Below are 13,038 nucleotides of genomic sequence, written 5' to 3'. Positions count from 1 at the left end.
GCATCAAAAAACTAACTGGAGAACAGGCCATCCTCAACTAGGTATAGCGTAATGAGACAAAAATAATTAGCAATCTAGCTGTGCAAAATTTGTGCAAAACCCCTTAGGGGGAAAAGCAAACAGACTATGATAAAATTTGTGATTTAAGGTGGAGTTTGCTCTGAGACTAGGGTCCTGAATCTAAATGAAGGAAACTACAATGGTTTGAGGCGTGAGCTGGCTATCGTTAATTGGGGAACAATATTTAAAGGGATGATGGTGGATAGACAGTTGCAAACGTTTAAAGAGCGCATAAAGGGATTGCAACAGGTGTACGAAATAAAACAGAAAAGGTGGTCTGACCACAGCTAACGAGGGAATTGGGGATAGTATTAGATCCAAGGAAGCGCACACAAATTGGACAAAAAAAGCACAGACTTGAAGATTGGGAGTAGTTTAGATTTCAGCAAAGGAGGGCTAAATGATAATCATTGAATCAATTATTTATTATCATATCTATTCTATGTGAAAATACATGGAAAAGTGGCTACCTTCGCAGTACATACATGACGCCATTCACATTAAATTAGAATAAAATAAAGGGAAAAAGAAGATAACTTAAGAGATTCTAACTTTCCATTCCACTGCCACAGTCCTGCTCCAGGCTTTCCAGCCCTCACCATGCCCCTGCCAGAATTCTGCTCTGGGTTGCCTCACAGCCTGCTCTTGCCAGCCCACTCTTGATCTGCTGCCATTGTTCCAGCCCAGGCTCAATCCGCTGTCACTGCAGGACACAGCAGGTGCATTTAGCTCCTGCCACGTAATTCCCAGTCACGACCCAGCTCCTTCCCTATTCTTTAGGTATGTAGTTAAAAGGGGTAGAGGGGGATAGAATTATTAAGAGGGAGAGGGGGAAAAAAAGAACAAAGAAAGAAAGAGAAACTGGCGAACAGAGCTTACCCTGCTGCTATCTTAATGTAAATATTGAATAAGAGAGGGAAAGTAAAGTGCAAGAGCAAGCTTGTAACATACAAATTAATTGTAAAAGCATCTATATAGGATTGTGAAGAGAAAAAGATTGTAAAGACACATGTATGTTCCATATCATCAAAAACAGTAGAATTTATAATGGAGAAAAAAAGAGATGGCAGACTAATTAAATTTATGATTCTGTTTTCATAAAGGAGGACATAAATAAGATCCCAATGTCATTGGGGTCACATGGTCTGGTTAGAAAGCAACTGGTGAATTTGGGAAATGTGATAGGGAAATTGGTAGGATTAAGAGTAAATAAATCCCGAGGGCCCGATAATCAACATACCAGAGTACTTAAGGAAGTGGCCCTAGAAATAATGAATGAATCAGTGGCCATCTTTTAAGGTTCTATAGACTCTGGAACTGTTCCTTTGGATTGGAGGGTGGCTAATGCAACTGCACTATTTGAAAAGGGATGTAGAGAGAAAAACAGGGAATTATAGATTTCTAGCCTGATATTGGTAGTGGGTGAAATGCTAAAGTTTATGACAAAAGGTTATGGTTGGAGAACTGTGACAAGGTATGACAGAGTCAATATGGGTTATAATGGTGTAGGGGCGTTTGAGGAAATCCTTGCTTGACAACTCTACTAGAATTTTTGAGGATGAAAGAAGTGAGTTGATAAAGGGGAACCAGTGGATGTGGTTTATCTGGACTGTTCATTGAAGTCCCATATAAGAGAATAGCATGTAAAATTAAAGCACATGCACTTGGGTGTAGTTTGTTGACATTGAAAAAGAAGTGGTTGGCATACAGGAAACAGTGAGAATAAATAGTTCTTTTTTCAACTGGCAGACAGTGACTGATGGAGTTCTGCGTAGATCAGAGCTTGGGCCTCAGCTATTCACAACAATATGTTGATGATGTAGATGAGGGAATTACATGTAATATCTCCACATTTCAAGGCAATGCAAAGCTGGGTGGGAGGCTGAACTTTGAGGAGAATACAGGGAGGCTTCATGTTGTTTTGGACAAGGTGAGAGAGTAGGCAGGTACATGGCAGATTAAGTATAATGTGGAAAAATGTGAGATTATCCACCTCATTGGCAAAAACTGGAAGGCAGGGTATCAGAGATAAAAGGGGGAAAGTGCAGTGAGACCTTGGTGTCTTTGTACACCAGCCATTTCAAATAAGTATATGCATGTGGTAGGTGGTGAAGAAGGCAGATGGTATGTTGGCTGTCAAAGCAAGAGGATTCTGGTTTAGCAGCAGAGATGTCTTCCTATAATTGTACAGGGCTTTGGTGAGATCACACCTGGAGTAACGTGTGCAATTTTCGTGCTCAAGTCTTCCCATTGGAACTGGAGTCCACAACTATTTTATGCAGAGGATGTATGTTGCAAACGAAACCACTTGAATGTAAGACTTGGAATTATTTTTGGAACTGATTCATCTTATTTTGAAGAAACTGTTGAGCTTCCTGCTGCACCCCACCCCCTGCTTTGACCTGATTCTTTGTTGCTCAAGTGCTTGCCTTTCTGTACTGCTGTTTCTGCACCCCATTCTGCTTATTCTATTTTCTATGGCCCCTGTTGTAGCATTTCATGATTGCGGAGATTAATAATCATATTAGCAGTAATTTCTGAGGTGGCATGAGAGGAAGCATGAAACAATATAGCCAATGTTTGTCTTCTACAAATTAGAGAATTGTGTTATGTGTTTGAGAAAATCTGTTCATCTTTTTGTGTGATTACTCATCCATGTGCACTCCTGTTACTGCCCCTCCCCCAACCCCACCAGAGACTATGCATTTCTCAATTGGGCAATTGCAAGTAGTATTGTGCTTTCGTTTCCTTGACGCAGCTTCTCAGGTTTGGGGCATAGATCCACAGTACACACCGTGTGGTATAAACACTTCTTGTGTATCTTGTGCAGGAAATCTTACATTTCCACTTCTGCTTCAACATTTTTTAAGTACTCTATTTTTGACACAAAGGAGAAATGGGCGATGGAGTGACAAACTGGGAGGCAGTGGCCTAGTGGTATTATCACTGGATTGTTGATCTAGAGACATCAGGATTGTTTTGGAACCCAGGTTTGAATCCCAGCATAGCAGATGACCTCCAATTTTGGTGTCATCCGCAAACTTGTTAACCATGGCTTTTTATATTCCTATCTAAGTCATTTATGTAAAATGACTGACAAAAGTACACCCAGCAATTGAATTGAATTTTAAAATATTGAACTAAGAATCTAGTTTTATTAAAACTAAAAAAGTTCTTTTTTTTACTTTGACTAATCTAATTTTTGCCAGATTAAACACAATTATTGTGCAGTGGTATACATTTTAATAAGATTTGTATGCTGTGTAAATCCTCGGTGATAGATTGTCAAAGATTCAGTAAATTACAAATAAGGTTTTAATGTTTCACATTTTCCCTCTTGCTTTAGTCTCTAACTAAGGCTGTTGGAAGACGAAGTGATCATGGCTGATGTCCTACCAAATGCAATATTAGAAATTTGTGTTGTTGTGGGAGCATCTGATAAAAAACTGAAGGAAATATGCCAGGTAAATTTCCTTGTTACAAAAAGATCAAAGGATCCGGGATCTAGATTGGAACATCTAAGTGCCTCTCCAACTATTAAATTTACTTTTACTTTAAAAAGGTTTACATTTGAATTGCTCAGCTTCTGCTCTTGAATCAGCTGTTTTGTTTTAGATGCTGTTGTATTTCATTTGACACTAGTTCTTGGTATGGTAATTGAGTGCTTAAAATTTATTAGTGAGTGTATTTTTTCCTCAAAGTTCCTGTTTTTACCAGTTGATACTCACCACACTGTATGCTACTGATTTCTTCCTATCTCCCTGTGATTTATGACGTAGAATCATTACAGCACAGGAGGGGACATTTAGTTCAGCGACAGTAGGAACTTCAGATGCTGGAGAATCTGAGATAACAAGATGAACACAGCAGGACCAAGCAGCAGCTTAGGAGCAGGAAAGCTGACATTTCAGGCCTAGACCCTTCTTCATTTAGCTCATTCCTTCTCTACATAAGCGTAATCTGGTATTCCCAATCCCAGTGTTTCTGTGTTATTTTTCTTTTTCTCAGATAATTATCCAATTCCCTTCTTTTTTGAAGCCCAGGTATGAATTTGCCTAATGTCTCCATCAGTCTTCAATGCTGTCCATTCAATTATCATAGAATCCCCACAGTATGGAAGCAGGCCATTTGACCAGTCAAGTCCACATTGACCCTCCAAACAGCATCCCACTCTGACACCCCCTCCCCAACCTTAACCCAACCCTGTAATCCTGCATTTTCCATAACTAGTCTGCACATCCCTGGATGCTATGGTCAATTTAGCACAGCCAGTCCATCAAACCTGCACGTCTTTGAAATGTGGGACGAAACCAGAGCTCCTGGAAAAATCCCATGTAGACGCTGGGAAGATGTGCAAAGTTCACACAGACAGTAGCCCTGAGGCTGGAATTGAACCTAGGCCCCTGGCGCTGTGAGATAGTAGTACTAACCACTGAGTCATTGTGCCTCCTCTTTATGACTCATTTTTTAAAGTTTTCCTTTTGCCATATGTTAGCTTTTGTTGGTTTGCTAATTTCTAGTTTTTTATTTGATGATTCTTGACTTTCACTGGTTTCCTCCTGTTACAGTGTCCAGACTTCTTATGATCTTAAACATCTCTATCAAATCTTTTAACGTCCTCTATAAAGAGAACAGCCTCAGTTTCAACGACCAATCCACATAACTGAAGTTTCTCATTCCTGAAACCAGTCTTGTAAACTTGCTCTACTTCCTTTGCTGTGCTTTTTCATTCTTCCTAAAGTGTGGTGCCCTGAATTGGACATAGTTTTTGCTTGTCCAACGTGTCATGGAGATTCAGTAATTCTTCTTTTACCACTTGTATAACCTAGGATCAAGTTGACCTTGTTAACTGTTTTTCTCCCTATCACCTTCAATGATTGTGCGCACACACACACCCCCAGATCCATCTACTCCTGCAGTAGAATTATATCTTTTATGTTTGCTTTCCACATGGTTCTTACCAAAATATATCTCAAAAGATTTCTCAGTATTACATTTCATCCACTGAATGCATTCCCAATCCATTCATTCACTTCATTTTTGATTTCTTGTTCTTATGTTCCCCATGGTTCACAATACTTCCAATTTGGTACAATATGTATATTTTGAAATTTGTGCTGTGCACCAACAAGTTAAACCATGCATATAGATCAAGTGAAGCAGAGACCATTTGGACTGCTAGGAAATCTCTCTGTGAACTCTTAATCCAAACTGACTGACTTAATCTAAAATTAAACATATTACTATTTCCTGTTACTCAAAAACTTCATATCAATGTGTGCACGGACCCCATCAACTTTGCTGACAAGCCTTTTAGTGACATTTTATTAATTGGCTTTTGGATTTCCAAATGTATTAAATAAATTGTATTATCCTTATCAATGCTGTCTTTTACTGTGTTACGTGCATTCTGAAACTCTTGCTCTCAAAGCTTCTTTCCCACCTTGAATTGTTGGATTGTGAACAATCTAAATTTTCAGAGTTTATGGTCAATTGGAGATATTTGATGTAGAAATCATTTTATTGTTTTGTAGATACCATCATAAATTAAGCTGTTACTTTTGCTTTATTTAATGTTGGAAGCGGTCATAACGAGATCAGTTATATTTTTGAGTAATGTTTGTATACAGCAATGGTTTGTCTTTTTCCTTTTAGGTAGTCCAAAAAGATGATGCTCAGTCACATATTTGTCTCATCCCAGAGGTTCTGTCAGCTCATGTTCCTCCATTTGTCACTAGAGACATCAGCCACTCTAGTCACATTGCTCAAAGTTTTACCAAAACTTCAAGACATCGCTCGTTCAGAAAGAAAAAAGATTTTAAGCATTCAACATCTGCCCTAAGCAATACAAATGCAAATCATAAAGAGCCACAGACTGAAGAAATTAGCATTCCAAATAACATTGATCTTCAAGGATTGCCTCAGTTATGTTTTCCAGGTATTTTGTTTCTATTTGAACATCAATCACTTTACCCCTTACCACATCCTACCTTGAAACCACTTTATACCTAATACGGCAACACATTTTTCAATCTTTCATCAGTTTTGTGGTGAATTCCCAATTTAGCAGAGTTATGCAATAAATTTCAATTATGTATGCTTGTGTACATGCAGGGAGGTAGGTACTTAATCATCTTGGTTGAGGATTTAGAGTACAGTCCACAACTTTGAAAACCCGGTTTGGATGAAAATACAGTGATAGGTATGCTTTCCTAAATGGGATTTGATGAGGGAATCTACAGTTGTTTCCAATTACAATGCACAGATGTCAGTCTCTCAATTTTAGTCACTTAATCCAGAATTAATGGAAATTGAAAAGCTTTACAGTCAAATATGGGGTCCAACAAAGCTGTCATTGCTCCTCTGTCTTCATGTTTTGTATCAAATCTGAGTCCACCTTCTGCTTGGATCTTCCTCATTCTACAAAATGCTGAATATCTGAAACAAATTTGACATAACACCGGGATCTAGGGTAAGGTATCAATTTTACATCTTCACTGTTGGTACAGAATTTTCTGAAGGCACTAGAAATATGGTTTGAAGTGTGGTAAGAACCTGACGAACCTAGCTGTACTGGTGCTGTGCTGTGTGTTGAAAGTCTGGCGCACACTGTAGCAGTTACCTGAATCACCTTGGGCTTTATCTGAAGATCAAAAATAAACTATGTCCCAGGTTTGGGATAAAGGGGCAATAAAACACCTGACATTACCTTCATCTGAAGATCCTTGACATACAAACACCAAGTCTGGCCATGCATTATGTTTAATTTTGTTCCTAGTGTTGGGGATAAATGGGGTCCGGCTGTTTTGCCATGGAATGCATTGTTCAGTTGGACAGTTATGCCATTTGACTTTTTATTGAAATGTTTATGCAGAAAACGTATTTGACCAAAGTCAATCAGGTAGTGGTTGATGCTGTACGGGAAACAGGAGGGTAATGGATCTTGTTGGATGCTTCCTGACTGATTGATTGTCAAAATTGTTCGACAGAATACCTTGTTAGTAGAAATTGCAAACAAGGATATAGCTGGGCTGTGATGAAAAGGCCCTTCTAATCCTTCATGAACATTAGAGGTGGGAATAGACTGTCATCCGTTCCCTTCAGTAGTACGCATTCACAAAGAACATCTGAAAAAAGTTGTCGCTTGTTTTCATTGATGTTCATCCAGACCGCTCCCAAACAAAGGAATTTTTTGCTAATCCCAGTGATGCTGCAAAGAGAAACATCAATTTCGTTAAAAATTATCTTTGATCTGAAACATGTCACACTTCCACTTCAAGGAGCTGCCCATGACCAATTGTTGCAGGCTGACAAGATTATGTGCCGAGGAAATGCACTAAAACTTGTTTCTGCCGCATAAAATGCTTAACTGAGATAATAATAATCAATGGACACAAAATATGAAGGGTATAGAGAGGGTTGATGGGAATAAACTTATTCCCTTTATAGACCTCCATAAATTTGAGTAATTAAATATAATTATTAATTAAGCATTTATATTATTTAAGCTAAGGGGCAGGAGGTTTGGAGGGGATTTAAGAATTTCTTTTCACCTGATGAGTGATCATCTCGGACTCCGTGTCTGAAAGGTGGTAAAGTTGGGGGCCTTCACGATATTTAAGAAATATTTAGACGAGCATTTAAAATGCTATAGTGCACAAGGCTATGAGCTAAGTGCTGAGCAATAGCATTAGAGTTGACAGATTTTTGATGATCAGTATGGACATGATGAGCTGAAGGTTCTCTTGTGCTGAATTACCCAAACAGTCCTTCTCTGGTCCTCATTTTTCCTTCAAGTTTTAATATATTTAGCACTTAATCACTCTATTGTTAAAGCCACAATATTGCTTTAGTTTACATTTAACTCAGAAGCATTTCAAAATAGCTAACTTGTTTCTGTGATGTTTACTATCATATCACATATTAAACTTGTGGACTTGTTGGGCCAAAGGGCCTGTTTCCACACTGTAGGGATTCTATATCTATTCTAAATTTGTTAGTTTTCAATGATCATTGGAAATCATGAGATATTTAAACTGTATGAAGACAAAAAGAGGAATTCTCGTCTCTCAAATGGTCACAAGTCTTTGGAATTCTTTTTCCCAAAGTGGGAGGTGTTGGTGAGAACGTTGAGTACCTTTAAAAGTAAAGATAGAGATATATAGATTCTTGACTAACAAGAGCTTGGTGATTAGTAGAGGTAGACATGAATGTGGATTTGAGATTACATTTAGATCAGTGTGATCTTATTAAATGATATAGTTGGTTGGAAGAGCTGAAGAGATACTTTCTTCTAATTTGTGTATTTGTACACCCATGTGATTTGACAATTGAAGTTAAATAATGGACAGAATTTATTACATACCTCTGAAGACTGAGCACCCATTAATTAGACAAGAAGGAGTGATGTAGAGACCCTGTTGCTTTCCTGCTCACCTCACATTTAATAGAATAGCGATGGGAAGACCTCATGGGACTCAAAGTATAATCCTGCAATTTGAGCCTCTGTAGTACCAGCAGTGGACACTACTTGCAGTAATGCTAGCTTGTGGGCCACTGTAAAAACAATTTTTAAAAAAACTAATTTTCTCTTTTTTGTGGGCCCAAAATGGGAGGATTGTTTTTAAAAAACCAGGTGTTGTGAAAAGCATTACTCCACTTTATAAAAGCCTAACAGTTGTTGTAATTGCTGTTTGTTGCTATTTGTTCAAGCAGCAATAGGGAAGTCGAATTGCAGATGAACTGGAGCCAAGAATTGTGTGTGAATGGAGATTGGCCAGCAGCAAATTGCTGATTGGTCTGGGAAACGATGACTCATTGTTGATGACAAAGACCTTCTGCCAGCTATTAAATACATGATTGTTGCTCAGGTAGCCGAACATCTTGTGGTTTGAATGTTTTGTGTAAAGCCATTGGACGCCCGGAAAGAGAGGAAAAGTTCTTCCCTCTGCAGTAAAAACATGTCAAGCCTGAAGAAAGCCAGTTTCTTTCCCCTCATCGGTTATTGTATTCTGCCATTTCTAACAAATAAGTCAGAAACATTACAAGTGTGAATACGTTGCCCTGTGACTCCTGCAAAAGTGTAAGTACCTGGAGAAGGAAGATGGAGGAGCAGCAAGCCCTCACAAAACAAAAAGAAAAACAAAAACTGTGGACAGGGACACTTGAACTGCCTTCCCAGTCTTTGTACCCGGGCATTGTTTTGTGTCTATCCGCACACACACGGTCAGGCTAGCTGAAATGACTACAGCATGGTCGCCTCAGAAGTATGCCATTTGATCCATTGAGTTTAATAAGATAAAGTTCATCTGGTAATCCTGTTTTAACAATACGTTTAACCTTCATAAAATGAGATTGTGTGAGGCCTTTTTTTCGGCACCATTGCATTTCATGTGACTGGTTCAGTTTCTCCTGCTATTTGCTCAGGGAGGAAGCACAGTTCATGATTTTGGAGGCGGATTTAAGCACTTTGTGCCTTTTACCAACCTTAAAAGCAAGACTGAGTACTTAGTCCCATGTCCCATGCAGTCGGGTAAACTTCAGGGAAATCCTTATCACCCGGAGTTAGCAAACCTGGTGCTGAAGATTTTTTGAGATAACATGATGTAGAGCTGGATGAACACTGCAGGCTAAGCAGCACCAGAGGAGCAGGAAAGCTGACGTTTTGGGCCTAGACCCTCCTTCACCTTGTTATCTCAGATTCTCCAACATTTGCAGTTCCTACTATTGCTGAAGATTTTTTGTTGAGTTGTGCGGATGAAGTCTGACAGGACTTAAAGCTTGTAGCCTTCCTGGTCATAGAGGTGGTACAGTGCAGTACAATGCAATGATTGGTGCTAAGTATTTATATATCTTCTTTCTGAAATCAAATTGGAATTCCGACCAGTGGGCATGTTTGAAGCCAGTGTTTAAAATTTAAAGGAAATGCTTGGGGCATAGATCCCATGTTCAGCAGAACCTTTTTAGACCATCGTGCCAGTTATGTCAACAAACGTTTTCTGGGACCAAAGTGCTCTCTACAATATTGATTGTTTATTTACAGGAGAACTCCAAATAGAAACTGAACCAAAGGAGGATCACTACCACTTCTTGGTGTTCACAGATGTTTTTGGAGCAAGAACCTATGGTGTGGTAGTGCAGTTTTATAGGCCTGTTCAGGTATGTAACGTATGCATCAAAATACAGTGTATAGATTCATATTTGGAGGTTTCCAAAGAAAATGTTTATCTTCTGCAATTTATCCCAACTGTTGCCAGTTAGAAGTACTGAGTTGCTGATTTTTCTCAAAGCAAGGTGCAAAGTGTTATATTCCTTTGGCCTGATCAAGTGGTATAGGATGCCAGCCACATCAGGAATTGGGACAGTAGCTGGGTGAATAAATATGTGGTAGTCAGTGCACTAATCACTTGCATATCAATTCCAGGATTTGCAGCATTGTAAAGGATAACTGTGGGACCTTTCTACTTTTTGATATTTGATGACATTTGTGATGGGAATTGAAAATTAAATTTTACGTATTTTGATGTGATCTATTACCTTACTAGTGTGGTTTGTAACCAGGTGAAGGTAAAATTTCATAGTCTGTCATCAGAGAGACCTGAGTGTAGGGATTTGTAAATAGGTAAAGGTAAAATTGCCATCGTCTCTCTTACTATTGTCATAGTGTAGGTAACTTTAGCATGAGGCTCACCAACCAACGAGGAACCATTGAATAGGTAGGACCTTTATGATGACCTCAGCCAGTTGCATTGCCAACTGAGCTAATTGACGACTACCACAACCTTCTGGGTGAAAAAGATTTTCCTTGTGTCCTGTTATGGACCAATCCAAATCCCCTCAAAGCATGTCAAGGAGATAGCCTAGAACCTAACTTTTTCTTGTTTTAGAGACAAGTGCTAGGCATTGTGTTCTGGATGCAGTTCGATCAGTCAAACAACCAGGCTTAAGCAATGTATATTTTACTGATACAGTTAAAACAAAAATAAAATAAAAGAATGAGCTTAACTGTAACAATCAAAATACTTAACAAAATAATAAAATACTCATTAACTGTTCTAATATAATGGGGGAGGTTGCTGTAGCCTTACCAGATGATAGGGCCGCGTTCTCATTTAATGGTGGTGATTTAACCCAAGGGCCACCATACCTCACGCAAGCGGAGAAGCTGAGAAGAGAGTCCTTCGTGGTAACCTCAGCAGACACGGGGCTTGAATTCATGCTGTTTACATCACACTCCTTCCCAACCTAACTGTCCAGACGTTTGAGCTAAACTGGCTCTCCTCCAATTTAACATCCACTAGACATAGTCTTGGCAAAGGCAGAGTCAGTAAAATAGTTAGAGTTAGTTTCTCATGCAATTCCAGTAGCAGGAGGAGAACTGGAGCAGTTAGCTGAACCAAAGAGAGAGAGAGAGAGAGAGAGAGAGAGAGAGAGAAATGTAGTAGCTTTTACAATCCCAATAGCTAGTGAAAGGTAAAACTCCTGGTTCTCTGGAAGCTTGGACCCACCCTTTATTCCAGCTTTTTAAAACAAAACCAAAGGCCTCAAGTCTTTTAATTTATTGGCTTGACATAGTTTGCTTGGCACACCCGCCTCAACCTCTGTTCATAAGAAAAGCCAGGACAAAATACACCTCTTAAAGCCATGGCATCATTGCAGTCCCTTCCAATCTTTCTACACCTCACCTTAAATCCCACCCTCCTGAGAGAGCTGTCCAATTTTCTTAGAAATATGTGACTAATCGAAGTATCTTCAGTCTGCCGCATCTGCTGCTTCCTTACTTTCTTACTTTGCTTTCCAGGAATCTCCCAGAATTTCTCTTGAACTGTAATCTTTGCTTCATTAGGGTAATAGTTGGATATCCATTCCCTGTTTTTCCTCTTCTACATCAATTTTTCTTTGTCACTGACTAATGTCATGACTATTGAGTCCAGTGTATTCTAATTTGTTATACTTGGAGAAATTATAAGTCTGCATTGTATAGGTTGACTGTGGGTCTGGTGGATATGTTTCCTTTTTGCTCATTTAAGTAAGATCAACCACACTGGGGAGTAGCAATGCAGTTTACAAATTTAGCTTCAGAAAAATGTGTATAGATTGCATTCAAAATATATAAAGTTCAATTAGTGCAACTCTGAGTCATGTGATTTTGCTTCTGTTCACAGGAAGAAAAGAGTTTTCAAAATGGACAAGCACATTGGGATGCAGCTGTGCAAAAGCCTAGGATGTCTTTATATGCTCCTTTCAGTATTTGTGTGATATCTAAATTCCCTTACTTTACAGCCTTGAAGGATTCTCTGTCCTGGTAAGCACTGACATATTAGTTAACGTTTTTCTACTGTGGTGCAGCTTGTTAAGGATTTAAAAACTGCTGCAGTTGAGCATCTGTGGTGGTTAGGTTGAATGTTGATGTTGGTGGATGTGGCGCTAATCAAGTGAGCCACTTCATCCTGGATGATGTTGAGATGCTGGAATGTTGCTGGAGATGCACTCATTCAGGCAAGTTGAGAGTACATTACACTTCTGACTTGTGACTTGTAGATAGTGAACAGGCGTTATAGAGACTGGAAGTGAGGTACGTGAGGGAGAGCTGCTAACCTGTTATTTTAGTCACAATAGGTTATCTATATGCTTGTCCTGTTGAATTTGTGATCAGTAGCCCTAGGATGTTATTAGTGGGAGATTCAGTGATTGTGAATGTCAAGGGGCAATGCTTAAATTCTGTCTCATTAGAGATTGTCATTCCCTGGCACTTGTAAGCATGATGTTATCCAGGCCTTGCTCCATATGAAACTGCTGCAGTTGAGCATCTGTGGTGGTTAGGTTGAATGTTGATGTTGGTGGATGTGGCGCTAATCAAGTGGGCTAATTCATCCTGGATGATGTTGAGATCCTGGAACGTTGCTGGAGATGCACTCATTCAGGCAAGTTGAGAATACATTACACTTCTGACTTATGACTTGTAGGATGGTGTGTTTG

General features: G+C 39.2%; 1 protein-coding gene across 2 annotated transcripts in view; it reads left to right on the top strand.

The window, feature by feature from the left end:
* Nucleotides 1–13,038, top strand: part of dennd3a (DENN/MADD domain containing 3a) — an 89,605-nt gene that overhangs the window by 6,956 nt on the left and 69,611 nt on the right. For both annotated transcript variants that reach the window (XM_059646196.1, XM_059646195.1), the window contains 4 exons: nt 3,407–3,524; nt 5,716–5,998; nt 10,103–10,218; nt 12,225–12,364. In XM_059646196.1, coding sequence (XP_059502179.1) covers nt 3,441–3,524; nt 5,716–5,998; nt 10,103–10,218; nt 12,225–12,364 — 623 coding nt within the window. In that variant the 5' untranslated portion in view covers nt 3,407–3,440. The remainder of the gene's footprint in view (nt 1–3,406; nt 3,525–5,715; nt 5,999–10,102; nt 10,219–12,224; nt 12,365–13,038) is intronic.

This window comes from Stegostoma tigrinum, chromosome 5, assembly GCF_030684315.1.
Source record: "Stegostoma tigrinum isolate sSteTig4 chromosome 5, sSteTig4.hap1, whole genome shotgun sequence".
Taxonomy (NCBI): domain Eukaryota; kingdom Metazoa; phylum Chordata; class Chondrichthyes; order Orectolobiformes; family Stegostomatidae; genus Stegostoma; species Stegostoma tigrinum.
Note: the sequence above shows the minus strand (reverse complement) of the source record. Positions and strands in the feature narration are given on the sequence as shown.